Here is a 27,417-nt window from a genome sequence, read left to right as displayed (position 1 = left end):
GGTTTCCCACATCTGTACCATGGTACTTTATGGAGAAGTACAGAACCTGTATAAAAGCCAGAAAAAGTGTATTGTCTGGTTTGTGTCAGAGTAGTGCTATGTTTGTTGTTCTTTCTGGCTACTTGGCTGCAGGACCCCTAGTGGGACCCAACTGACGGCCACCCATACTGGGAGGCGAGCCAGGCTGCCTATTATACTCCGGCAGGTCTCCGCCAAGGTTGCCTGAGCTTCCTGACAGAGATTGAAAAAAAAAAAAAAAAAGATTGGAAGAAATGAGCAAGGAAATATCAAAGAAAGGTGAGTCAGGATGTAGTTAAATAAGAGCAGGCCACGGAGAAGGGGTGGGGTATAGTAGAAATGGAAACAGGGAGGAGTGGGGAAGGGGACTGACCCCAGGGAATTAAAAGCATAGGGCAAGGGTGCCCTATGTAGGAGGAGATTGCACTGAATGCAGTGGTTTTCTGTGTGTATTCCCACATCAGCCAGACCAGCTGTAGCAGCCCCACCTTAATAATATTGATTATGTTCTTAAAGTGACACTGGCTGTAGCCGGTTTTAGCATATAAAATAAATAAATAAATTTTCTGTTTATACTCCGGGACGACCAAATGATCAGAGGAGTTCACAAGATAGACAGAATACAAGAAACAGCACCGTATTCAGTAGTCACGGGCTTGAACCCCGGTCACTCAAGGCACGTGTACTTATGCACCCGCGCGCCTGACCACTAGGCTACGGCGGCCCATGCCACAATAGAAGCGCATGACGTCAGCAGGAAAGGGGGGGGGGGGAGGTGTTCCAGGCAGGTTGTCCCCAATCTGAGTAGACGCCATTACAGAATTTTTAGGGCGAACCCCTGGGGGGTTCGCGAACCACCGGTAGGAACTGCTGATCTAAGGGAATACAAAGTCTCTCGGAACTTTAGAGTTTGAAAACCTATGCAATAGAATTCCCTTAAATAACAAGATAAAGGATTGTGGTTCAATCACGCAGTTAAAATGTTATATAGGAACAAAATGTTTTCCAGTTTAAAAACAATTACCAAAAACATGTGACTTGAGTAAGATAATAAACGTATTGCGAGATGCAAATTTATAAATTTGCATCTCGCTATCCAAAACCCTATCCAATCCAATCCAAAATTTATAAATCCCTCAGCTGCAGTCTCAAAGCGCTATTAAGTTTTAAACTATTTTATGAAGTCCATATTTCATTATATATATTTATTTTGCTCAAGATTTTAATGCGCATTTTATTGCATCTGTTATTAGTAACCGCTGGTGGAATTTTACATCTACTGAGCTCCATTTAAATGCTGTAACAGCAATTCAACTGCATGAAAGCGTGGAACTTCTACTGATAACTCTAGTTTACAAGCTGCTTATTACTATTTTCACTATAAGCATACAGGTAAGCTACTTTTGTATTTTATAATTAATTAGAGCTTAATTTCAGTGTGAAGATATTGGAAATGGTGATTGTTCAGTTAAAAATAGATGCTAAAGAATATGCATCATGCTGTTCTTTATTTAATGGTTTTATAATGTTAATGCACAAACTACATTAAATTACGAATATAAACACATTAATTTTTAAAATGATTTCGAAATTACAGATGAGTGTGTATTAGAAAAACTTTTCAGCATAAAGGCAAGGAAGGCTCTTGGAGTTGATGGCATATTTTGAGGGAGGCTGCCAGACAGTGTATTGAACCATTGAGGTTAATGAGGGCATCACTGGACTCGTGGAAGATTGTTTTTGATTGGAGAAGTGCCAACGTATCTTCAATACATAACGACGGTTCTAGGAAAGAATCGGTAACTACAGAGTGCTTAGCTGACTTGGAGGCAGTTATTAAGAGGATAATCCGGGCATATTTAGATAGAAATGGCATTCTGAGGACGTAAAACGTGGTTTTGTTAAGGAAAGTCATGTTTGATCAACCTGGTAAGCTAGTTTGGCACAGTTATTCATGAGCTGAATGTAGGGTACAATTTTGATATACTGTAGTTTATTTGGATTTTAGCAAGGTATTTGACTTAGTCTCTCATGAGAGGTTATTTTATAAGCTGGAACATGTTGGGATTATTGGAAAGATTCTAAGATGGATTGCAGGGTGGCTGCAGGGCAGATGTCAAATAAATACTGAATAATATAATTATTCATTATTTATTTGAACATCGTCGAAATCAAAATTGTTTGTCTTTAATTAGGTGCCATTGGGTGTGTGATTAATGGATATTCTTCAGATTGGTATAATGTCAGAAGTGGGGTCATCCAAGGATCAATTCTTGGACCACTGTTGTATCTGATTTTCATAAACGACATCAACGAAGGAATAGAGGGCGTGATGTCAAAATTTGCAGACGATGTAAACGATTACGATTCCTAAATATCTGAGTGAAAATTAATTATCCTATTTTATGTAACCTTATCCAATGAGCTTACGTTAACTAAACTACTATGATCAGAGCTTTTTTGAGGGCGTTCGCATATGCGAAAATCACCAACATGATCTTCATCATGTCTGTCCATCTGTCCGCATGGAACAACTCGAAGTGGACGGATTTTCATTTATTGATTTTGAAATATAATGATTGTTTGACTGCCAACATGCAGTCAAGCTATCATTATATTTGGTACTATCTCGGTTATGGTAGTTGATTGCTAACATTATTATGATAATTTGTCAGTCATGATCAATAGAAATCAATGAGAGTGGAACATCATGCAGCGAGATTGTCAAGATATTGATCTATCATATGAAAGTTTCGGTAGCGTAAAGAAAGTGAACAAGTTTCTTGCTGGCCATGGATTGGCCACCCCTAACGTAAATAGTCCCTTAAAAATATTATTTAGCCATTGATGAAAGCTCTCAGAGAAGAGGTATAATGGTTTTAACCTTTTATCCAAATTTGTTCGTTATATGCATACAGTAGTTTAAGCAGCCAAATGCTTTCTTCTATATATGTATTAAATAATATGTATAAAAAGTTCTATTATTAATTTAATATTTAAGTCAATTTTATGAAATATAATTATTCAGTATTTATTTGAACATCGCCGAAATCAAAATTGTTTGCCTTTAATTAGGTGCCATCGGGTGTGTTTGTTCCAAGTTTGGCTATGGGAGCAATAATCGGACGAGTAGTTGGCATCGTAATGGAACATATAGTTAAGTAAGTAGATCTAAAATGTATGAAATTTATTTCACGAAATAATATGATATTCTACAAATGATGCACAGACATAATTTTAAAAATTTGCCTTTTATTGTTTGAAAATGGAATTAATCCATTACATTACAAATTGCTATAAAAAGAAATAATAAAGTATACCACATAAAGAGAAACTGATTATACAGTTTTGCCTGTTTATCTTACCAAACATTCGAAAAGGTAACTCTTAACAAAAAATAATATTCCAACTAACTCCATTGTTTTCAACTCTCGTGTTCAGATACAGATTGCTTTCAATCCGTATGTTTAGAGCAAAAATCATTCAAAAGTGGTTGGTTGTCTGATTTAAGCGCTTACAATTTGAATTTTATATGCATACAGCTTCAAACGAGCGTGGAGAATCTCCCATACCATCAGGCCAACTGCTGGCACGACGAGTCGATTTTCTTGAGCTGAGCCAAAAGGCTTTACGAACTCTATCAACTGCTCCAGTCTCAACAGAAGGCATGCCCGTTCCTTTCTGGCAGAACACTGCCTTCATTTCTTGAAATGGTTTCAACTACCCCTAGGTTGGCTGCCTTCTCTCCATATTCTAACTGGTAACGTCTTTACCAGGCTTTGTGTTTTTCAGCCTCTCCACCTAGCGATTACGTTACTTGAAGAAGTTCCACGAAACCTTTTGAGTTATTCTCTGAAATGAAACGAACTGTTTCTCTTAAGTTGGTGTGCTTTTCTTTTAACAGGGGCTTGTTAATTCTTTGAAAAATACGAGAAATGTTCAAAATGTATCCGGACTTGCTCGTTGTTCAAGTTTGAGATAACAGAGCAGAGCACACTGCAACAAACATAACAGAGCACAGAATTTTTTTTGTATAAAGCGTAATCGTTGAAATTCAGCAGTTTCAGATATGCACCATGTTACTTTTTTTGTTTCATAGACTGAAAAAAAAAAAAAAAAAAACTCCTTGAAAGGAGGTGGATTTTATAACATAAAGAGTAATAGGACAGCTCAGCTTTCAGCGATTTCGAAATCGGCTTTCCAGAAATGTTTTCAAGTCGTTGGGTAAAGTGCGTCACCTCAGAAGGACACCATTTCGAAGGGGATGAAGTCGCCCACGTGTAGTATGCTTATTTTCTCTATATCGTAGCAATCCAGATACTTTTCGAACAGACCTCATATATACCCATCTACAATAAATAATAATTGCATGTTCTATGCGTAGAGTCCATTATTTTCTTGTCATTGTTGTAGACTTTTGTTTCTATATGTTAGATATGAAATTTCTATATATTAGTGGTGCGATATATCGTGAAGAAATTCAAAAACAGTTTTGATAATGTATAATAGATAGTGTTTGTGCAGTGGCGAAACTATCGTAAAGCCAGTGGGGAAACAAAGGGTTGGAGGACCCGGACGGTTGGTTTGAATTGGTTGTTAAAGAGGGGATCCGTTCGTGAACCTCAAGGAGGGAAGGACCCAGAATTGGTAGTTTCCATATGGGTTTGTAACTGAAGATTTTAAATAACTGCTTCAAGTTATGGGAAAAGTACAATATAACAAATTAATGAAAGCATTAAGATACCTTTGTTTGTTTTTTTTTCGTTTGTAAAGTATATTTTAATCCTCGGGTGGAAAGATAGAATTGTATCGGAGGTCGTTGTTAGCATATTTGTTTATGGTGATTAAAATATTGCCTGTGTAAAACTCTTATTATTTTACAAATAATGAATTAATGTACAATTTCTGCATATTCTAAGAAATGGAAACATTTATTGCAGCAAACAGAAACAGACCCAGATTTCAGCTAAGAATGGGGCTCGGAATGGCTGGGGTGTACCGGTATGGTTTCTGTGCGTCACACGCATTAGTGATGTCATATATATGTACTTAATTATTAAAATTACGATATTGTAATAACGACTGTTCCGTTTTGTAAATGTTCCATTTCAACCCTTGGCTAAGAAATATAGCTGGAGTGGAAACCGCTGGCTAAAAAGTTATGTTGTGTGATTTCAAGTTGATGAACAAAACTTGTATTGATTTCGCAAAGAATTCTTTAAAAGTAAATGCGCTCCTTTGGTAGATAGCTATGTCAGAAGATAGTATCGGATAGATCAGGAATATTTTTATTCGAAATACGATATTGTTTTCAATATAACAGTTTTTATAAAATTAAACTACCCTATGACTAGAATTTTTGCGATATCATTTGAAAGTGTGTTAGATATCTGACCGTGATGGAATTAGAATATATTTGGTTTTCTGTTGGATTCCGTACTTTTCTACTCAGATAACAGTACCTCCTAACCAAAGAGCCCATTTCTGCAACTATATAGAGACTCCTGGTTGTTCCAGTATTTCTGTGAATCAGAAGACAGCTGTCTTTCTCTGGATTTATATACTATAGTCGGTGCTGCTGCGTGTCTTGGTGGAGTAACGAGGATGAGTGGTAAGTTCAATAGAATTTCCTCCTGTATTCAGTTCAATTAAAATAATAATAAATCATAAATAAATAAAAGTATATTAAATTTTACTTTTTATAGTTATCGAATTGCAAATATTTCTATAAAACAATTTTTAAAATTATCCTTTATTAAAAAATAGCTGCATATTATTACTTCAATTCGCATGGCTAATTTGGATGAAGAGTAAATGAGAATCTTGAGTGCCACAAAAATGCAGAGTCGATTATTGAACTACTGTTTAGACGTGTTTAAAACAAGTACTGTACCGGGTAGTTATAAAATACGTTTCCCTATTCAGAAGACCCTAGTGTCAAAACGGGTAGAGTTAGCGCTGTGAAAATCGATTGGTATGTCATTTAGGGTATGGGGAAGCGATCTGTAGAAGGGAAAAAAAAAAAAAAAAAAAGTTCAAATTTCTGCCACCAGGGGAAAACGGCGCTGCACATGTAAAAGTTGTCAATTACTTCAAGACACGCTGCTTACGCAAATGACATCCTGTTAAATAAAAGCAGGAAGGTCAACGCCACCTTCTAGGGAAAGAGAAGTATGATGATATCCAGCTCAGGACCCTGGATGTACCAGCCCATACCAGATTTGAGCCCCTGGTCGAATATCGAAGACTTAAAGGTTTGCGTAAAGGATCTTTGACATTTTCAATGGGGCTTCGAAAACTAATAAAGAAATTTGAAGCGACCAGGGAATTAGGTGTAATTCCAGGCAGGGGACGACCGCTTATCGGAACGGAGGTAGTGGATGAAGTGGCGGTTGTAATGGTTAGAATGCGAAACACTACCAGTCAGTAGCGGAGCACCAGAGGTGTGTCAAGAGACTTGAACTTTCCTTGATCTTCTGTACGTAAAGTGCTTCGAATAATTTTACACTGGTTCCCGTACAAGATTCACGTAGGGCAAGAACTAGTCTTGTGATCAGCAATAATGAATAGACTTTGTTCTACGATTTCTGGTTCGTATGGAACTTGACGATACATGGGCTCGAATGACTTGTGGTATGATGCACATTTCACTCTTCAGGAGGCTGTAAATGCATGAAACTGCCGAATATGGGTAACTTCTCCATCTCATCCATCTGCTGTGCCTGAAAGACCACTACAAAGTCCATATGTTTTCTTTGAAGAGTCTACGCCTCATGGCCTCCATACGGTAATTAGTGCACGGTACTGCGCTCTTCTAAGAGATTCCCGCTCTGCAAGAAAAGCAATGCTTGGAGACCGTAGTTTTCATGCAAGATGGTGCCCCTCCCCACGTTGGTCGACAAGTGAAGGATCTGCTCCGCTCAACATTCGGAAATGATCGCATAATTTCTAGACTTTCAGCAGTTCTGGCCGGCCAGCACGATGACTAGATCTCAATCCCTGTAATTTCTGGCTCTGAGGATACCTGAAAGACAGAGTTTACCGTGGCGGCATACAGACGCTTGCCGATTTGAAAGCAAACATGTAGCCAACATCCTCAATGAGATACTACGCGAAACGTGTCGCACCTAGTCCTCCGTTTTCAGTTTATCATCTCAAGTGAAGGAAAGCACATAGAACAATATCTGTAGATTTCTAAGTTTTGATATTAAAATCTAATCCTAAGTTAAGTATTCCATCTCATGTTTACAGTGCCAATTTCTCCCCTGGTGGCGGAAATTTGCGTAATTTTTTTTCTTCTGCAGATCATACCATAAATGACATACCCACCGATTTTCACAGGGCTATGTCTAACCGTTTTGACACTATGGTCTCCTGAATAGGGAAACTTATTTTATAACCACCCAGTACATACGGTTCACTGATGGAGGATGGCAATTACTACTGTGCGGTACCTTTCGAAGTCTCAGAAATTTTTGCCTTTGATTTGAATTAGATAGCTTATTTTAAGAAATACTTTCTCATTCAACAATCTTTTATGGGAAGATGAAACAATGTTTCCCAATTCTTCCCAGCTGGTGTTTGTCATTCACCCTATTATCATATCATGGATGGTCTTCCGAACCCATTGTGAAGATAATTCTGTGTGGTGACAATCTGTTTTCAGCTAGCAAGCATAATTGACTGACAGCACACTGCTGTCTGCAGTCCCAGGGCCCCAATTTTTCCCAAAAAAGGTCATGTATCAATCAGAGCATACACGCAATAGGTGTACAGAAAGTTGTTATATGCTGTGCTGAACCTTTCGTTTTGTTTTTTCAATCTGCTTTCCCGCACATTCTTAAACTACTCTTAGTCTTATGTTCGGTACGAGTAGTTTGGCGAGGCAACTTAGGCCAACAGGCATATTCTCAGAGGCAGGTCATTCTGTGCACATCAACTTTTATCTGCCAGGGTTTCATCCTAGATTCGGTTACAATTCATAGTGTAAAAAAAGTATAATTTTTCATAATTTCATTTACAAAGAAACAACCTTGTGTTTTTCCTCAATTGATTTTCCCAGTTATGTTGTTACCGTTTAGTTAAATCGGTATTAAAATAAAAAAATTAAAAAAAATTAATTAATTACCAATTTAAATATTGTAATTTGTTATGGATTCTTATTATAAACTAAGCAATATTAAATTTTCCTAATAAATTATTTAAACAGGTCTTTTTTTACGAAGATTGAGAATTAGTATAAGATTTGAAAGAATAGTTCTCACTTAAATTTGAAAAAAATATTTCATTCTTTTTTGGATTTTAAGGATGAAATTCACTTTAATGAAAGCAAAAATATATAACAACCGATCCAAATGAAAAGATTCAAACTTTAAATCGAGTGTTCAGTGTAGTTACCGTATGTAAGTATATATTTTGCAGTTATTAAAATAAATTTCAACGTAGTGGCAAAGTTAAATTTCAATTGAATCTGAATGTGTTTTATTTTGTATAAACTTGGGAACAATTTTCTTAAGCCTGTCACGGCTCAATGTTAGAAATCTCTGCTGCCTTAAGATTTGTTAGGATCAAGGAGTCGGTATAAAATATTTTTGCTTACAGTCAGAGATGGAAGGATTTACGAGATATATTTTATGGTGTCATGTGTTTCTGTACGTACTTGTATGCTGGACCACTCAATTATAGTTTTGCTTTGTAAAATTCTCCTCTTCCTAAAATTTATTGAGATTAAAGGGTTTAAACAATAAGTATTTACTGTTACGAAACCATATTTATGTTAACATTACCAGTGAATTAAGATTAATTTCTATTAATTATGATTAATTTCTATATTAAAGGAACGAAGTATTGATACTTATCATATACAATATCAGATTTGTTTTGTTCAGTGTCTTTGATAGTTATCATGTTTGAACTTACGGGCAGTGTGAACTACATTGTTCCTCTAATGGTAGCCATCGTGACTAGTAAAGTGGTTGGTGAAGCAATTTACACAAAAGGAATCTATGATGCTCTTGTTGCTTACAAAAATTATCCGTACCTCGATAACAGAGAAGAGCTATGTTCTACAACTCAAGTAGCTTCTGATGTTATGCAACCTAGGTAAGTGGTATGTTATGAAAACTATATCTTTCAATTTAAAGTTAAAATGGAAGAACGATGCAAGGAAGTTTTCTTTCCTAGTTTTATCTACAGACTATTTGGATTGCATATATATTTCCAAATATTGATGTAGCAATTGGTAACACCCGTATGCTGCATTTTTTTTATTTAATTATAGAATTCAAATTATATATTTTTAAATTAATTAACGAAAAATTTCCTTTTTGTTTCGTTTTTACTCATAGGAAAGGGAGTCCAGTCAGCATTTCTGAAAGTGGAATGAGTATCTCTGAAATTGGTAAGTTGTTTTAGAACATCTCTCATTCTAGAATGAAATATAAACTTTAATGTATATAATTGAATAAAATTATGGTCTTGTTTTATTTATAGAAATGTTGCTCCAGAAAGGTTATAGAGGATTTCCTGTTGTCGACTCAGTCTGCAGTCAGCATCTCGTAGGCTATGTTTATACCCACACGTTAGCAAAAGCACTTGGTAAGTAAAGAGTTCATGTTTTTATAAATGAATTTCGAAAGAACAAATGCAAATCTCGGTCAAAGTGATTGCAATGCTAACTGATAAAAAATATATATATATTTCTATAATTGTATATTTAGCTGGTTAAAAACATAATTTTAAAGGTCACTCGCCATTGTTTTGGCACGTTATCTCAATCTACACACTAGTGCAAAATTTCGATTTGTTAAATTCGATAAATTCAATTTGTTAAATTTTGATGAATTCAATTTGATAAATTCGGGCACAAAGATTGATTTTCGCAAAATTTTATATTTAGTTCTCTTAGAAAGATTTGGAGAACCATTCCTAATTTTCATTAAAGTCGGAAGAATAGAAATCCAGAAATTTTTGTTTTTTTTTTCATATATACTGGTGTTCAAAGAAAGTGTATCATCCCTTAAAATTGTAATTGTCATCCGAATAGCGTAACTATATGGCAATATTTCTTACAGATTGTATCAGAAAGATTGACACGCGTGGCTGATGACGTAATATTGCATCAGCTGTTACTTTCAGCTGTATAAGCACGCTCTGCAAGAGTTGCAGTCATTCCTTGCTTGTGTCAGGATGGCGAGTTACGTGCAGTTGACGCCACGAAGAAAGAGTGCTATTGATGCTTTACGTGAGGAAGGATGTTCTTCCCATCATATTACTTATAGAGTAACTTGTAATCAGTCGACAGTAAGTAAATTTCTTTCCAAACTCAAGAATACTAGTTTTTATGATAGGAAAAAAGGAACCGGACGCAAACAAGTCTCTATGCCAAAACAGGACCGTGTTTTGAAGCGCTCATGCCATAAAAACCATAAAGCTTCTTCGTCTGAGCTGAAAAGAGAATGGGAAGAACATACAGCAGTGGTAGCAAGTGCAGTAACAGTCAGAAGATGCCTCTTCAAAAATGGACTTGTAGCCCCCCCCACACAAAAAATGAAAACGGCCTGATTAATTTGTGTAAGGAGCATTCAAATGGACCCCCGAGCAGTGGAAATCAGTTATTTTCTCGAATGAGAAGAAATTCAACCTGCATGGCTCTGATGGGAGACAAACGATTCGCCGTAGACGTGGTGAAGAATACCATCCCGACTGTATGGTGTCTACAGTGAAATTCTGTACCAGCCAAATGATATGGGGTGCATTTCGTATCGCGGAGTAGGTCACCTGCAGTTTATAAAAGGTTCTATAAATGCCAGTGGATACCTGGCTATATTGGAAGGCAAATTGCTGCCAACCATTAAGAGACCATTTCAACCTGCCAAGTAACTGCATCTTGTAATCAGGACGACTCTGCTCCTTGTCATCAGGCGAAAAGTGTAAGTAGGCACTTCTGTAGTTACTTTAGCTTCATTTCTGCATTAGAGGTTCGACAGTAATGTCTTTACATTTGTTACAGATAAAAAAATGGTTGGAAGAACGGTCCATTACAACTGTTAGTTGGCCAGGACACAATCCTATAGAGAACTGTTGGCATCGTGTGGAATCTGCAGTTGCCAGAAAGAAACCAAAGACCCTTCGTGAACTTCAGGAAGCCATAATTCGTGTTTGGAACCACGAACTATCAGTTGATTATCATCAGAAATTGATCTTGTCAGTGCCTCGACGGTGTGCTGCTGTCATCAGGGCCAGAGGCGGTTCAACTAAATATTAGTTTGCACCTGGTGAACTTTTCATTTTGTTTTCCATTTAAAATAATGAACTGAAGCAAATTGAGGGCTTCTGATAACATTTCAGCCATAATTGTCGTGTTTACCAAAACTGTTGTATAAAGGTTGCAAATGCTCATTTTGGAATATTTTGAGAGCACCTGTCAAATATTACTTAGCTTTGCCTTAACTATTAATAAATATATTTTGTTTATATTTCTATTTGTGATGCTAGTCATTAATGTAACATACCATCGCGAAAAAGGGTTAGAAATGTTAAATTCCTAGGTGATGCACTTTCTTTGAACACCAGTGTATATTATTGCTTACATAGGCAATCCATATAGCTTATATTGTAGTTGAAGCACTGCGTATTGTTTGTTAACGTGCCCTGCCTGGAGAATAATTGGGCAAATACGCAGAAAAGAAATGCTGCCTGTTCGCTCAAATGAAGTTGTTGCTTTTTTATGAGCTCGTTTTCTGTTATCAGTTTGCTAAATATATAAATTATTACTATATGCGTATTATATTAATCACAGCAAACACGTGGAATACGTGTTGCATTTCAATCTTTATTAAAAATCCAGGAGAAAATAAGTAAAGTATTATAAAACTTGGAGTGAATATTATGTTGTGAGGTATGTGCAATTAGGTGAAAATAATTAATTTTTATATATGATTTTTTAATTAATTTGTAATTAATTAACAAATAATATATAAAATACCTTTTTTATTTGGTTATTAATTGGCTATTAGTTATCTTTTGTTTACTATTGTTAATCACAGAAAAAATATATATATTTAAGAAATAAAAATCGAAGGCGCCTGAAATGTAAATCTCTGTGTACATTACTTAGCTCGTTAATTAGTTATTATTTTCACATCAGTTTTAATACAAATGTCACTACAGAGATATTAAACGCAGACTGGTCTTTTAAATGGTATTTAAAACAATCCATAGAATCAAAATTATACACAGACACACACACTATCAAAAAAAAAAAAAAAAAAAACTGACATTTATTCAGTATTGGATCGAGCCGCTTTTGTTTCCTTGTTTCCAGTAACAGCAAGTGGGAGGCATGACAATGATTCTATAAGGTATTTTTATGCATTTTGGCTTAATTGTAACTATTCTTACAGCTGAATATTGCACAGCTGCGACAAAGTTAAAGGAAGGGGACTTCGTTTCCAGACAGCTCTCACCAACATATCTCAATAGGATCGAGATCAGAAGAATGTGAGGGGCCAAGGAAGATGGTGGAAATTCGTGTCATGTTCTCCGAACCATTCTGGCACGATGCGCTGTTGCATTGTCAAACATGAAGTAGTCATCACTTTCGGGATAAAAGTGTGTGTAACATTACAGGGTGGTACAAAATTCAGGTACTCCCTGGATGACATTCGACCTTCCACCGGTATCATTGTGTGCCAACAAAATATTTCCCATGTCATGATACCACCTCCAGATGCTCGGGTTGTCTTAGCAACGTCCATCGCTTCGAAAGGTTCTCGCTGCACTCTATTCCTATCAGTGCAAAACAAAGTGTATCGTGATTAATCTGACCACGTGACGTTCCACTGTCTAATCACGACGTTTTCGGCACCACTATAAGCGGGTTTTTCTCTGAAAAAAGTGGGAGAAGCAAACTACTGCCAGTACCCAATTTCTTCAATTCCTTGTGCATGATACGCATTGAAATATGCGTACTTCAATACGGGTACATCTGAATTCAACCAAGACCACACAGTTCTGGGCTTAGTTGAATTCAGATGTTATGTGCTGCACACTGAATGTCCTATTTTTCCGTACAGTCCTCCTGAGTATGACCGCTTCGCTCTTGAAGTATTGTGTTTCTGCCACATTTACACCTTTGAGATGTAGAAGAACCACTTTCTTTCCAGTCATTAAAAACCTTTGAGATGAATGCTTTTGAAACCGGTTATGTCCCTCTTTTCTTGGATCGTGGCTCCTGATAAACGTGCAGCACGACAAGATTTTTTCAAATCTGACACCACACGCACGTTTTCCTTATTCTGACTTCAGATTACTGCAGTCTTTTTACTCAACGAAGCATATGTCATCACCCACGTCACAGTTTTATTTGCGCTATTTGCATTTATTCACATTTATTTGCATTTTATTTTCTGTCTGTGACTGCCTTAATACAAAGTTTCGTATTTTTTGACTAGTGTGTGTATCTATATAGCATTGTACACAAAATATTTACCCAAAGAATTGCAAAGTTTTAAATTGTCTTCTGTTTAAACTTGATGCGTGTCTGTGAGTGTATGTGTTAAGCGCAAAAGCAACAAAAGATATGAATTCAGTATATTGTGTTTGCTATTGCTTATATCCTTCGGTTTGCTGGATGGACGAATTCTCGTTAAATTTTGTATTTGAGCCAAATTTCATTAAAATCTGACAGTTATTATTTACTTTTTCCATACAATTTTTATAGAAAAAAACAAAAAAATTCATACATTAAATGTAATTTTAATTTAATACTGTATTATGTCCGTGCACACTTTGCGTGTATTGTTATGTAAGATTAATTGATATGAAGAGATACATACTCATGTACACAGAGAGAAAATAGACTAAAAAAAAGAGAATAGTACGGAAGGACGGTAATAAATATTTTACACTTGCAATTAAACTAAATGGTTAAGTTTAGAAAATGTAAACCTATAGTTTTATTGTATTCTATAAAGTTATAATCTCAGTAATTAATTGATAAGGAGATAACTATTATTTTCTTTTTATTCTTATTAATCAAGAAAATGTAAAAAAAAAGTAATTTAATAAAAAAAAAAAAATCGAACTCGCCTGAAATATGACGCACTGCATACATGATCAACTTGTTTCGCTAAGCTGTGAGACAAATGTAAATTTTCGAAAATTGGATAGAAATTTATTTAATAGATAGAATGTTTATTAATTAGATAAAACGTTTTTGATGGAAAGTTTTGAATATTTTTTCTGAAAAATAACTATGTAATATTTATTCAAGTTAAATATATAATAATTGATATTACTATAATTTTGTAGAGCTAAAAACTTCTAGTGAGCAAGTTCCTGTGGACTCCGTAGTCTCATTTGTAAATATTACCTCAGGTTCCATTGAAATTCCCTCGGTGATTAATTTAAGTGATGCCGTAGATATGGTAAGTTTCTGGAAAAAAACTTGGCTTTTTTCATGATTTCATTGATTTAATCATAAAATTTTTCAGAAGGTAAATTTTTCCCAGCTGGTGAATGCGCTTCCACTATGACGGATTTAGGGGAAATGGCATTCTGTAAATTGAAAATCAAAACTTCCATATTACAGGTTTAAAAGAAGTTAAAAATATTTCTTGTAAGTATTCTTAGTTTTTTATGAGTGCTATTCAGATGACCTAAGCAACAGTTCTTCATTTATTTTAGCAATAATGATGGTAGCGGACTATGTGCTGTATAAGACGTTCCAAAACATTTTTTGTGTCTATAGCGTTATGATCTGGAGCCCGCCGCAGCAGCAGCAGCAGCAGCATCGGTCAATCACAAAAGTGAATCTTTGTGTTCATCAAACCGACACAACTAATTTAAATGACATATCCAGAGAATCTATTCCATGCGATGGAAGCATTCCTCTTCCTCCCAGTATTACTTCAACTTCTAACAGACTTTACAGTAGAGATAAACTGTAAGGGTTCCATTGTCTTGAGACCCTAAGCGGTGCAGTATGTGTGCGAGAACTAGCTTTACAAACTAGCGAAATCCTGGATTCACCTGACCACATGGGTCTCTGCCAAAGCTTTTATTAAATCACAGTGCAGATGCAATGGAGGCAAATGGGGTAATGACCCTCAAACTAGAGATATTGAATTTTTTTGGGAATGATCTGCACAGATTTGGGTTGATCACATTTCTCTCACCTTGATGTTATCGAACATTTTACGGCTTCATGGTGATTTATCCTTCTGCTCTAGCAGCAGTGGATCTTTGATATACTATTTCAGTAACAGTTTTTTTTTTTTTTTGTTTAACATTGTAGCATTTTGATATGGTTATCTTGGATGGCTTGTTTTTTTAAGGATGCCATTGTAGCCATTCAACTACCAAAAATAGCCTCTTTCCTCTTTGAAAGTTATTAATATCGCGTGCATTTCCATTGTGAAATTTGTTGTGAGCTAATGTGCTTCGAAGAGGCCTCCGTAGCCGAGTGGTCAGGAGTGGGAATGCAGTAGCACACGCTCTTTGAGTAGACCTGGGTTCAAGTCCCTGACTGCTAAATACGGTCGATCTGCCAACCCGCACTGGACCAGCGTGGCAGATTGTGGTCCATTTCTCTCAGCATGAATTGTTGTGGAGGCTTCCATCCTGCAATGGGTTGATAATGGCTGCAGTTTTTTTACTTAATGTGCTTCGGATACTAGCTCTAGTCGGTTGCACGGTTGGTTCGAATCCCGTCGATGAACGTGGGGAATTCTTATGGGCCTTTTACGCTGCGTGGCTGAGTTAGTCTCAAATGATGGTAGCGTGATTTTTATTTCCTGGAAACTTGGGATTTTTGTCCAGCAAACAGACAAATTGATTACAGAACACGCGCAATTTACAGACATAATAAACCATTTGGCAACAACAAATGACGTCAAACTGTTTAAGTGTTTCTGTTGTGGGATGTCCAATTAACTTTGTAATAAAGCAGCTTAATAATTACACGTGGTGAGTCTGTGTTAAGTGCCAAATTAGTTAAAGCGATGAGGCGTGAGTACATTGTGTCTGCGAATTGTTCGGTCTGTATGTCCAGTATGTCCGGATTAAAGCATATTAACTTAAGACTGATTAACTCCTCCCACGTTGTGAAAAAAAGCTCATAAAATACCTCGCGTTATTGAACGGGATTCGAAGTCTGGCCCCTTTCAACTAATCATAAGTTTACTTAATTTTAGGTAAAAGTTTCTTATAGTCTAGCAGTACGCGTTTGGTAAAAAAAATAATAATAAGTATGTGTCACAATAATTATATAGAGTGTTTTTAACAGGTGTCTTCAAACTTGGGGAGAGTGTTCTACCGAACATAGGGATGAAAAAAGTTAATATTGACAGTTTCAAATTCGTTTCCTTTCCCAGTAATTGCGTGTTTTTTTTTTTTTTTTTTTTTTTTTTTTTTAATAGAATGAAGGTAAGGACGCTTCATGTTAAATTATTTTTATTAAAATAATTGGTGCACACTGTAAGTGACCGACGAGAACTTTCCTTTATGTCTCATCAGAGAGGCATTTGAAATGTCTGCTTAAACAGCACATGAGGGAGTATCAAAAAGTTCGTACCCTGACCTAGATAAAATATCAGTAGGAAGGTACCGTTTTTAATATAAGTAATTACATATTCAATAACTAGCATGTGAAATTTCATTCCCGTAGGTGATCGTACACCAGAGGTGGGGCAGGGCAAGAAAGCTCAGGAAATTGTTGAAGAAATGATAGCTATATATGGGCAAAATTGTCTATCCTATGACACTGTAAAAAACGGTAACGGTAGTTCCATTGCTGTCGTTCAAATGTCTTTGACGAGCCAAGAGAAGGAAGGCCATCAACATCCACAGACAGTGAGACGATTGCAAAGATTGAGCAGCTGGTGCAGTGACAGACGTGGGACAATCCATAGCATCTCAGATGCAGTGGGAATTAGTTATAGGTCTGCCCACAGCATTTTACATGGCTATTTGCACATGTCTAAGGTCTCCGCACGATGGGTTCCAAAGATTGCTGACTCCTTTGCCGAAGCAATGTTCTCACCAACTGTTGGATTTGTGTAATGCGGATGTTGATCAGTTGGTGACAAATGATGAATGCTGGGTGTACCAGTATGATCCAAAGACATGTCAAAGCAGTGGAGAGAAGTCATCAATGAAGTGGAATCGTGGTTTCAGGCAAAAAAAGTGCGAACTTCTATGATCAAGCATTAAACAACTGATCCATAGATGGGAGAAATGTGCTACTATAAACTAGAGAGTACATAGAAAAGGATTATTAAAGTTCCTGTGAAATTTCACCTTTCTAGGGCTATTATTTCTAGGTAAGGGTACGAACTTTTTGATACCCCTCGTACATGTCTCAGAAGGTCTTCTCATACATTTTTTAACACTCTCGAAAATTCCCGGAGTGCTCCAACAATCCGTTTCACAGTGCTGCAAAAGCCGACAAAACATGGTTTTGGATGAAAATCACCTTATGAGAGGGGCCTGCACTCGTTGTGCGTGATATGGATAGCGTTGCTGCTTATGAAGCATTTTCATGCAAGTGCTGAATGTGTAACACTAAATACTGCTGCTACACTTCATGTTCTAGTTCCAGGAGTCTTTTGATCTTGTTCTCCACCATGTCCTCTAAAGCTAATGTTCGGACAGTTCCAGTTCTTCCTTAATCAGCGGTAACAGGGGGAAAAGAATCCTGGAAGTCGACAATAATGGCTCCCAAAGAATCCTTGGCCGAACATTTTCTTGCAGAAAAGTGTCCCGAAAGAGACGCTGAGCTTCGCTACTTTTCTTCTTCCCTAGTCTATAAATGAAAAGAATGTCTGCCACTTTAGCTTTGAATACCTATTATTCATGGTCAAGGTAAAAATTAATATATGAATTGAAAATAACAACAGGAATACTGATTCACTTCCACATTACTTCACTACATCAAATAAACAGACCAAATGACAACTGACTTTAAGTACAGTTGTCTCACTCAGATGAAGTAATAGATTCGTTCCAAAATGTGCATACACGTGCTGACTTCAGTTTTGCAAATGAATTAAATTTACCTGTAATCTTACTTAGTGGCACGCATAATTACTTTCATTCTATTAAAAAATAATATAATTAACTCGGGAGGGAAGAGTTCCGGACCCATGTCCATATGAACGTTTTTTTGTTTGTTTTTTTTTTTCGATCCCTGTGCTTAGTAGAATACGCTTCCAAAGTTTGAGATCTTTCAAAAACGCCGCGTATAATTCCATGTCACATGAAATGTATTTCAGGCTCCAATAACAGTGTCTCCCGGTACTTCGCTGCGCCTCACGCTCGATATGTTCAGAAAGTTAGAAGTGGATCGAGTGATGGTCGTATATAAAGGGTAAGTAATTTCTTTGTTAGATTCATTAAAGAATGTAAATTGTACAGAATGATCGAAAAGTGTACCCCATACAGCTTTTTTAAACTTATACTATACGGGTTAACAGTGTGGTATAAGTTTAAGTTTCTTTGGACCTTCAATAAGCTCGATATATTTTTTTAGGGGCGGTCTATATACTTGGACGCAGTGTTCGAAGTACGACAATTACCTTATACATCGGCATTATGAACTCCTGTCTCTACAACCAAATGTTTGATATGTCATCGATAAGACACCATGGACCTTCCTTGCCGCCTGTCTACACTGTTCGGAGAATGTCATATCCGACTGTATTGTAATTCTCGAACCCCGTTCTTCCTCTGTTTTTAATTCTATCCCACCAACTGTATAAGTTATTCTGTTGGGGGGGGGGTTGCTATTCCCGAAGTTTAAGATCTTGCATTTTGCTGCATTTCTGAGCATCCCTGAAGCCTATCGAAATCATCCTGATGTATGGCGCTGATCATTAATTACTTTCCCAATCTTCATCAAATTTTGACATCACGCCCTCGATGTAATTTATGAATAATCAGAAACAACGGTTGGTCCCGAACTCAATCATTTGGAAATTCACTTCTAACGTTATACTAGACTGAAGATTACTAATAATCACAACTCTGCAGTTATCCTGCAGCCATTCTGCGATCCATCTCAGAATCTTGCAGTGATCCCAACAGCTTATACAGTAAGTTCTCACGCGTGAAATTGAGTCAAATGCTTTGCTAAAATCCGAATAAACGATGTCGAAATTATTTTCTACGTCAGGTCATCAGTAACTACGTCAAAATAATGCACCAGTTTAATTAAACATGATTTTCTCTTAACAAAACCGTTGTGTATCCTTCTGAATTTCATTTCCATCTAAAATGTCCCGTCATTGATCTTTTGATCATTGCCTCCATGATTTTCCCTACCAGGGAAGTCAGAATAAACCATCTGTAGTTAACAACTTTGCTCTTGAAATTATCTTTAGGTATTGGCGATAAATTCAATTCTCCAATCCAACAGGTTTCTCCTGACTCTAGTGATGCCCTCACAATTCAGTTTAATGATTTAATGCACCCTCTCACAGCCTCCTTCAGTATTACTGGGTATATGCCATCAATTTCAGTATCCATGCTTGCTTTTAGGCTTGAAAGTGTTTCTAATAAACACTCAACTTTAATTTCAATATTGCCATTTACAGACATAATATACTGACGCCTGTAGCGTAGCTACCCTTTTTCGGGCCCGGAGGCAAAGAACATGTTCGGCCCCCTTGAAAATTGCAAAAACAGGAGACAGCCCAAGGGCCCGGGGCAGGTGCCTGCCTACATGGTAGCTACACCACTGACTGACGCCTCATAGCCGTAGTTCCTTTGGTGCGCAACGCACACACCTTATCTACAGGGTGGCCATAATTAAAATATCCGTATTCAGAGCTCTCTGTAGCTCTAAGTAATAAGCGGGATGCCATCAAAATTAGTAAGTAAACTATTCAAGGCATGGGGCGAAGGATTCCGTGAAAAAAAAAAGTTCAAAAATCTGCCGATAGAGATATGGCGCTGTACAAGAGGACAGACATGACAAAGTGCCAATAGATAAACAACTAAGACAAACCTTAATGAAATTGCAAATTTTTATTTGTGCTCTTTGCAAAAAAAAACGAAAAGAAACTGAATTGCGTTAAATTTTTAAATCCAGATTAAAAACTAAGACACCTAAGAGAGCAGAAAATTTGCATAAATCTGAGTTAATTTAATTTTCCCAGCAGCAGAGAGCTATGAAGGCGCAACGCGAACATCGCAAGCATATTCTGTAAGTTAATTGTTAATGTGACTCACTCTGCCTGATCGCGCTTTAATTGCGAAGTTCTTTTACGCTAATGGATGCAATGCAGCAGCCGCTCTGCGTGAATTTAGACACTGTAAGAACTTACGTCACGGTCCTTTATCAGCTGCGGCAGTTAATAGGATGATTAACAAATTTGAGGAAACTGCGTCCTTTGTTGTTAAGCCTGGAAGAGGAAGGAAGCCTGTTTCACCTCAGGTTGCAGAGGAAGTTGCAACGGCTATCGTCGACCGTTTCATGGATACAGCTGCTGGAACTAGTAGCAGCGCACGGGGAGTAGCCAGGCAATTGGATGTCCCATATTCCACTGCGTTGAAAATTCTTCGGAAACTAATCCACCATTATCCATACAAGATCAGTCGCCAGCAGCAGAGGCAAAGAGATGATCCTGAAAAACGAATGGCATTTGCTCTAACGTTTTTGGCCAGAATGGAAGTGGACGATGCCTGGCCATGGAACATCCTTTGGGGATATGCGGCCCATTTTTATCTCGATAGGACTGTTCAACACTCAAAACTGCCGAATATGGGCTTCAGAAGCACCGTATGCTATTTAGAAAATCCCGTTGTACTCGCCGAAAATCACCGTATGGTGTGACTTCAAATTTCATCCTAGGGCCATACTTTTTCGAGGAATTGCACCCAGCAGAAGCAGCCACCTGTTCCGTTACAGCACAAAGATATCATCACATACTGAGCAGTTTCATTATTCCTCAATTGCAGCAAAGAGGATTTTTATGCGACGAGACAATTTTATGCAAGTTGAGTCATTAGTCGTTTGTTTCCCATTGCATGGCCACCAAATTCGTCTGACCTTACACGTGTGATTTTTGGCTGTGGGGTCACCTCAAGGCCAATGTCTATCGAAGAAGTGTCTCTAACCTGGCTGTCTTAAAGGACAACGTAACGCAGCATGTGCAGCGTTACATTGCACATGCTGCGTCACATTACTCCAGAGATGTTGCATTCTGCGATCGAGCACACTGTGCATCGAATGCAATTTCTGGTCAGGAACAATGGTAATCACATCGAAAACCAACTCTACTATCAGCGACATCATCGACCATCGAGAGTAAACTGTGAGTGAGTGAGTGAGTGAGTTTGGAGCTGTGAAACCATTTCCTCTGGCAGTTTAGTTCAGTTTCTTTGTTTTTTTGCAAAGAGCACAAATAAAAATTTGTAATTTCATTAAGGTTTGTCTTAGTTATTTATTTGTTGGTATTTTGTCATGTCTTTCCTCTTGTACAGCTCCATATTACCCACTATCGGCAGATTTTGGAACAATTTTTTTTTCATGGGATCCTTCTTCCCTTGCCTTGCATAGTTTACTTACTAATTTTGGTGGCATTCCGCTTATTACTTAGAGCTACAGAGAGCTCTGGATAGGAATACTTTAATTATGGCCACCCTGTATATAATATATAAAAATAAATAACAAAAACTTAACTTAATTCACAAAGAAATCCTAAAATTAACTATTTTAAATTAATGGACAAAATAAAATGGACGCTGTTTGTTTTTTGTTAACTGGTGAGATTATTTGCGAGTGGCCTGATATATGGCACTAGTACTGGAGCTATTATAAAGTAACATAGTAAAAAAAAAATTAAAAAATATAATTACTTTAACAAAATGCTATAAAGGTTATAAAAATTATTAATTTTTTCAATTTAATAGATATCTGCGGTCTATGTATGATTTATTGACTATATAATTCCTTTTATTTATAAATTATTTATCGTTTATTTACTTATTTTCATTTATTTATATGTAATAGTATAAATTGTATAATGACATTACTATAAATTTCTTAATGTTTTCATTATTTATGTGTAATATTCTGTATTTCAGTTTTTGTTTTCATAATCTGATAATTAATCCACCTCCATTCTAGCATTAGAGCATTGATACAATGTGGGACAATTTTTTTTTATCACTTATGTGTACTGTCGAAGTAAAAGTATTTGGAGACCATGTTTTACAAAATACGAATTTTCATGAGCAAATTAATAAGGTATAGACCAACCTAGGAGGAGCGTTTGAAAAGTTCATGAGCTGAGTCACTGAGTGTGAAAGAATAGTAGTACAATGTTAAAAATTTCCATACTCAATGTATAACACTTCAAATAGTAACCCATCAAGTTTTATGCAGTTTAATTAGTTTTTTTATTAATTACACGTCCCAAAGTCATCAAAGTTGTGCGAATGAGGAAAGATGGACAAAATTTATTCCAATATTTCGGAATAAAGTGAATAACGCCAAAGGCAATTCATGAGGATACGATTACAATATTGAGTGAGGATGCCCCTTCCTATTCTATGGTTAAGAATTGGGCAGCAGAATTTAAAGGAGAGAGAGAGAGGGAGGACCTGGAAGTGGACACAAGCTCTGGAAGACTTGCAACGTCCAACATTCCATAAATTGTTGACATTGTGCATGATCTGGTGATGAGTGACAGTTTGGTACATTGCCAGTGTTTTGGAATTCACATCTGAATGTGTGTACCACATATAAACAGAGGTTCTTGCTGAGAAAAAGGTGTAAGCATGACGGGTCCCAAAGCAGATCAAAAACGCACAAAAGTTGTTATGTGAACATTGTCTTCAAGCAAATCCAGCAGATTTCCTTGCAAGGTTTGTGACCATGAATGAGACGTGGGTGCATCACTTTCAGCCACAGCAAAGGAGCAATTAAAAGAGTGGAAACATAGCTCTTCTCTCCCTCCAAAGAAAGCCAAATCGATTCCTTTTGTGTCCAAGGTGATGGCATCGGTTTTTTTAGGATGCTGATGGAGTGCTGCTAGTACATTACAGACAGAAAGTCCAGACAGTTCGAGATATGTTACACAGACCTTATGAAGCATTTGCATGAAAACACCAAGGAAAACTCAGCAAAGGAGTTTTCTTCCACAGGAACGACAACACCTTCTCATAAGTCATTGCGATGGCTGCACTGCAAGTGCGACTTTGAAATCTTAGACCATCCCTTATATTCACCAGATCTAGCTCCATCGGATCTGGGTGGCATCCATTTTCCTACGGATAGTGATGTCATTGCTACAGTGAATGCATTCCTGGAGGCCCAAGAGAAAACTTCCTTCGTAGCTGGAATCAACACATTGCAGTATCGGTGGCAAAAGTGTATTGTCTCTAAAGTGGATTACGCTGAAAAGTAACATATTACCAGATTCCTCAAATAAACGCTTTGTAATCAAGGGATTCTGGGCCTGAGAAGCAAGTTGCATTGTTGGTCTTCGCTTTTCTCAAGCTAGATTTGTGTTACACCACTTGTAGTATGAGATTGAGCATTATCGTGCCGGAAGATGAAGGGTCATTTCCATAGAACTGTACCAACAAATAATTCAAGATTCTGTGTGTACGATTCTGCATTGATGATTTTTGACACTATAACCAACGATCCGACTTCGGGCTACGAGAAGCAGCCACAAACGATAATCTTGTCTCTTCCGAACTTCACTGTGGCACAACACACTGCAGGTATTCTGCACGCTCGATCATCAGATGTTGAAGACTGTAACACAACTCACTGCATGGAACATGTTTCAACTGCTCAGTTGCCCTAGAAAGCTGTCGTGAAAACCCGTGCTATGCAGCTCCCTGTGAACAGTGGGCACATTTCCAGTTTTTTTAAGGACGTTGCTCGGTTCTCTTTCGCCACTTTCTTCAAGGATTAGCGATTCTTAACCATCTGTTTTTGGTCCACTTGACTGTTTGAACATATCTACATCGCCCTCGATCTTTCATTTTTCACAACTTCGGTTGACTTTTGCAAGGTTCAAAGTGCGGAAGTGACAAGTAGAGAGAAATAGGTGATATGATGATATTAAAAGTGCACTGGCAATAGAAGAAATGAGTTGTAAGCACCTCCTTGCGATTTATTACTTCTATTACCAGTGCACCTTTAAATTTGTTCTTACCTTGCAACATCTTGTTCGTATATTCCGGTGGAAAAAGCCTGGGTTCGAATCTTGTCAATGACGCGAGAAACTTTTATGGTTTTTTTTCACTGCGTGGCTGAGTTAGTCAGTGTCAAGCAAGGTCCCATCCCCGGAAACTCGTGTTTTCCGTCCAGCAAAACAGGCCAATCGAGCAGAGAACATACGCAGTTTATGGACATATTGCATATGGGCAGATGATTTTTTATTCTCCGGCACTCCTAATATGACAGTATGTAGTTCGTACTGTTCACTACGTTGTGAGGTATGTCCGGATAGTTTTACAATTCATATATTATTATATGAATTGTAAAATTCATGTAATATTATATGAATGTTATTGTTATATAATATTCATTAAGGCTTCACTTAATGACTTCTCTGAATCATGCTGGGCGAGAAGCTGCTGTAACTGCTGTCGATCTTTAGAGGCCTAAGTGACACTCAAACATATACGTTCCCCAGGTACTGTACTCAGTGACTGTGCTGTGTTATTTCATTATTCTGCCCTCAACCCTCACCTCTCTTCCTCTCTAAGCAGAAATGTATTTTTAATAAAATACTAATGTTCAATAATTGCAGGGTGCTTCAAGGAATCATAACAAAGAAGGATCTCATTCTTTATATAAAAAAAAACAATATCGGGAGCATGAAAAATTCCTCCTGTATCTTTTCTTCTTCAGTTCCGTCATCATCAACAGAAATTCTACATTCTGTAAAGGTCATTTGAAGCAGTTGAGAGAGAAAGAGAGAGAATCTCTGTGATATATTTCGCCCATCTTATATTGCAAAGTTCTTGAAATTCTGGTCATCAACTAAGCTCAAACCTGAAAAATCTAAGATTTGGAAGTGCTCATTATTATTATTGTTTTCATTTGTATAGCCTGAATATTTTAATGTACACAAGTTTTAATCTGCATATATGCAGAGTTATTCTTTCTTGTGTTTTATGTAAATAAAAAAAATTCAACTTACTGTTTTTGTAATGTTACTTTTGTGAAGATATCATAAACCCATTTCAGTTAAAATTAAAAGTCCTCTGACCTTGGGTGGCTATCCCACAGTATAAATAGGAATTCATTTATTTTAAAATGAAATAATTATATAAAATGCATAAATATGATGCTAACGTCTTTTTTTAGTTAAAGTCTGGGGACTTTTAACTAAAAAAGAAACACTAAACCACTTTACAAATACAACTAGTTCTGGGTTTTGGGATTCTCTTTCCGAATTTATTCTATCTTCATGTCAATGGACAGAATTTATATCGGCTGGAATTCTCACAAATTTCGCACTGTTGAGACCAAACGGTTTTGTTGTTCTTCGTATGGACATATTGTATATCAAACACATGCGGACATTGTGCTTATTTGGAGCATGTCTTCTCAGGGTGTTCGAGTTAAGATGACCCACCGACATGTCCAAACTGCAGAAGGAAGAAACGTGATGCTAGATATTCGGTTCGGAATCCCACATCCCTCGAATATACGCGATTAAAATTGTGAGGAATCGTACCATTCACACCTAACATCAAACAGTTAAAAAAAAAAAAAATTATATTAGGGTTACCCGTATTTGTGTCTGTAAATTGCGAGTGTTTTCTGGTCGATTTGTCTGTTTTGCTGACCGAAAAGAACTCCAGTATCTGAGGGGAAACCCTTGCTATCTAAGCCTGAGACCGACTAACTCAGCCACGGAGTGAAAAACTCCCATTACGTTCTTCGTGTCATCGACGGGATTTGAACCTGGGCGTTTTCCACCCGGTGTGGAGAGAATGGTGATCTTGTTTCAATGTCAGAATCGTCGGATTAAATGCCAAAGGTCTAAAACGGTTGCCGACAAGGTTTGCATGATGGCTGAAGTAACAAAACAAACAAAAAAAAACATGATATTACATGCTCACAAGAACACTACTAATCAAAAGGAAAAATAATGGGATATTCTGTAAAATATCCAGGATAATTCAACTCTTATAATCCTAAAGCTGCTGCTATCATCTTTAACCAGACCCTCGTTTTTTTATAATTTCTAGCCACTGTTCACAATATGCTACCTGTATACAAGTCACGGATGCTACCATAGCCTTGTATATCGTCGCATTGTTCTGTCCTCCTACAGAAGATATAAATCTCTGCTTACAATACTTAGATCACGTGTTGGATGTCTTCTCAACCCTTACTCATTCTTATGGATGGCAATTCTAAGTCTTGTGGTTTAATCCCATTAATGATTAAAGAGGTTGCCTTCTTGAAGATTTGATCTTTGCACATCCTGAACTTACCTGATAAACCTTTCACATTCTGTAACTCATTAGGGCATTCGAATATCAATATCTTATCAGCAATAAACTTTCTAGTTTCTAATGTTCGTGACTGGAATGTTTTCATGGATTTGACGATCTCCAACCACATGATTATTGCTTTTAACGTTAATCTTCCCGACATACACTGTGCACTTCTCAGAGTAGCGTGTGAAGTGCACAAGCTACCTAGTAGCGTGTGAAGCCTCCTTTAGTCGTCAAAACAGCCTGAATTTGTCTAGGCATGGATTGAACAAGATGCTGGAAACGTGCAGAAATGAAGTACCATACAGACATGAGTATGTCACGCAGTTCTTTGAGATTCGATGGGAGGTGTAGGACTGTAGCGAACAGCCCTTTCCAGCTCATCCCAAAGATGTTCAATAGGATTGAGATCCTTGGACTGAGCGGGCCACTTCCACAAAGAAAAGTCATTGTCATGTTCCTGGAACCATTCCATAGTGATTCGGGCTTTGTGCACCGACCGGCGCATTATCTTGCTGGAAATAACCATCTGACTGAGGATAAACTGTCAACATGAACGGATGCTCTTGGTCAGCAACGATGTTTAGGTACGATGTGGCATTCAGACGTGAATCTATGGGTATCAATGGACCCAACGTGTGTCAAGAAAGCATTCCCAACACCATAACACTGCCCCCACCACCTTGCACAGTAGTCGTCAGACCTGACGGGTCCATGGATTCATGTTATTTTCGCCAAATTCTGAGCCTTCCATCAACATGATGCACCAGGAACTTCGACTCGTCAGACCAAGCAACTGTTTTCCAATCCTTGATAGTCCAGCTGGTGTTGCTGTGCCCACAGGAGGTTTGCTCTGTTTTTATTCATTGATAACAAAGGTACGCGATGTGGCCGTCGGCTGTTGTAGCCCATTCGCGACAA

At 37.3% G+C, this 27,417-nt stretch overlaps 2 protein-coding genes across 2 annotated transcripts in view; both read left to right on the top strand.

Annotated features, from left to right (window-relative positions):
• The window catches only part of LOC150078044 (H(+)/Cl(-) exchange transporter 3-like), a 38,490-nt gene extending 25,967 nt beyond the window's left edge, over positions 1-12,523 (top strand). Inside the window, exons 8-14 of the mRNA XM_090384441.1 lie at positions 1,272-1,410; positions 3,094-3,179; positions 5,517-5,629; positions 8,907-9,120; positions 9,366-9,418; positions 9,511-9,615; positions 12,423-12,523. Of these exons, the coding sequence (XP_090240567.1) occupies positions 1,272-1,410; positions 3,094-3,179; positions 5,517-5,629; positions 8,907-9,120; positions 9,366-9,418; positions 9,511-9,615; positions 12,423-12,523 (811 nt within the window). The remainder of the gene's footprint in view (positions 1-1,271; positions 1,411-3,093; positions 3,180-5,516; positions 5,630-8,906; positions 9,121-9,365; positions 9,419-9,510; positions 9,616-12,422) is intronic.
• Positions 12,524-14,350: 1,827 nt separating this feature from the next.
• Positions 14,351-24,942, top strand: LOC150078043 (H(+)/Cl(-) exchange transporter 3-like). The gene is made up of 3 exons (XM_090384440.1): positions 14,351-14,447; positions 18,294-18,388; positions 24,795-24,942. The coding sequence occupies exons 1-3, from the start codon at positions 14,445-14,447 to the stop codon at positions 24,940-24,942; spliced, it is 246 nt and encodes an 81-aa protein (XP_090240566.1). The 5' UTR covers positions 14,351-14,444.
• Positions 24,943-27,417: the final 2,475 nt, after the last annotated feature.

The sequence above is a fragment of the Mastigoproctus giganteus genome, chromosome 11, assembly GCF_048544385.1.
Source record: "Mastigoproctus giganteus isolate SK-2022 chromosome 11, ASM4854438v1, whole genome shotgun sequence".
Lineage (NCBI taxonomy): Eukaryota > Metazoa > Arthropoda > Arachnida > Uropygi > Thelyphonidae > Mastigoproctus > Mastigoproctus giganteus.
Note: the sequence above shows the minus strand (reverse complement) of the source record. Positions and strands in the feature narration are given on the sequence as shown.

What these genes read in the sequence shown, in the direction of transcription:
- LOC150078043 (XM_090384440.1), top strand. An exon ending in GTGATGGTCGTATATAAAGG is followed by an intron (nt 18,389 to 24,794) that starts GTAAGTAATTTC and finishes CAATAATTGCAG; the next exon opens with GGTGCTTCAAGGAATCATAA.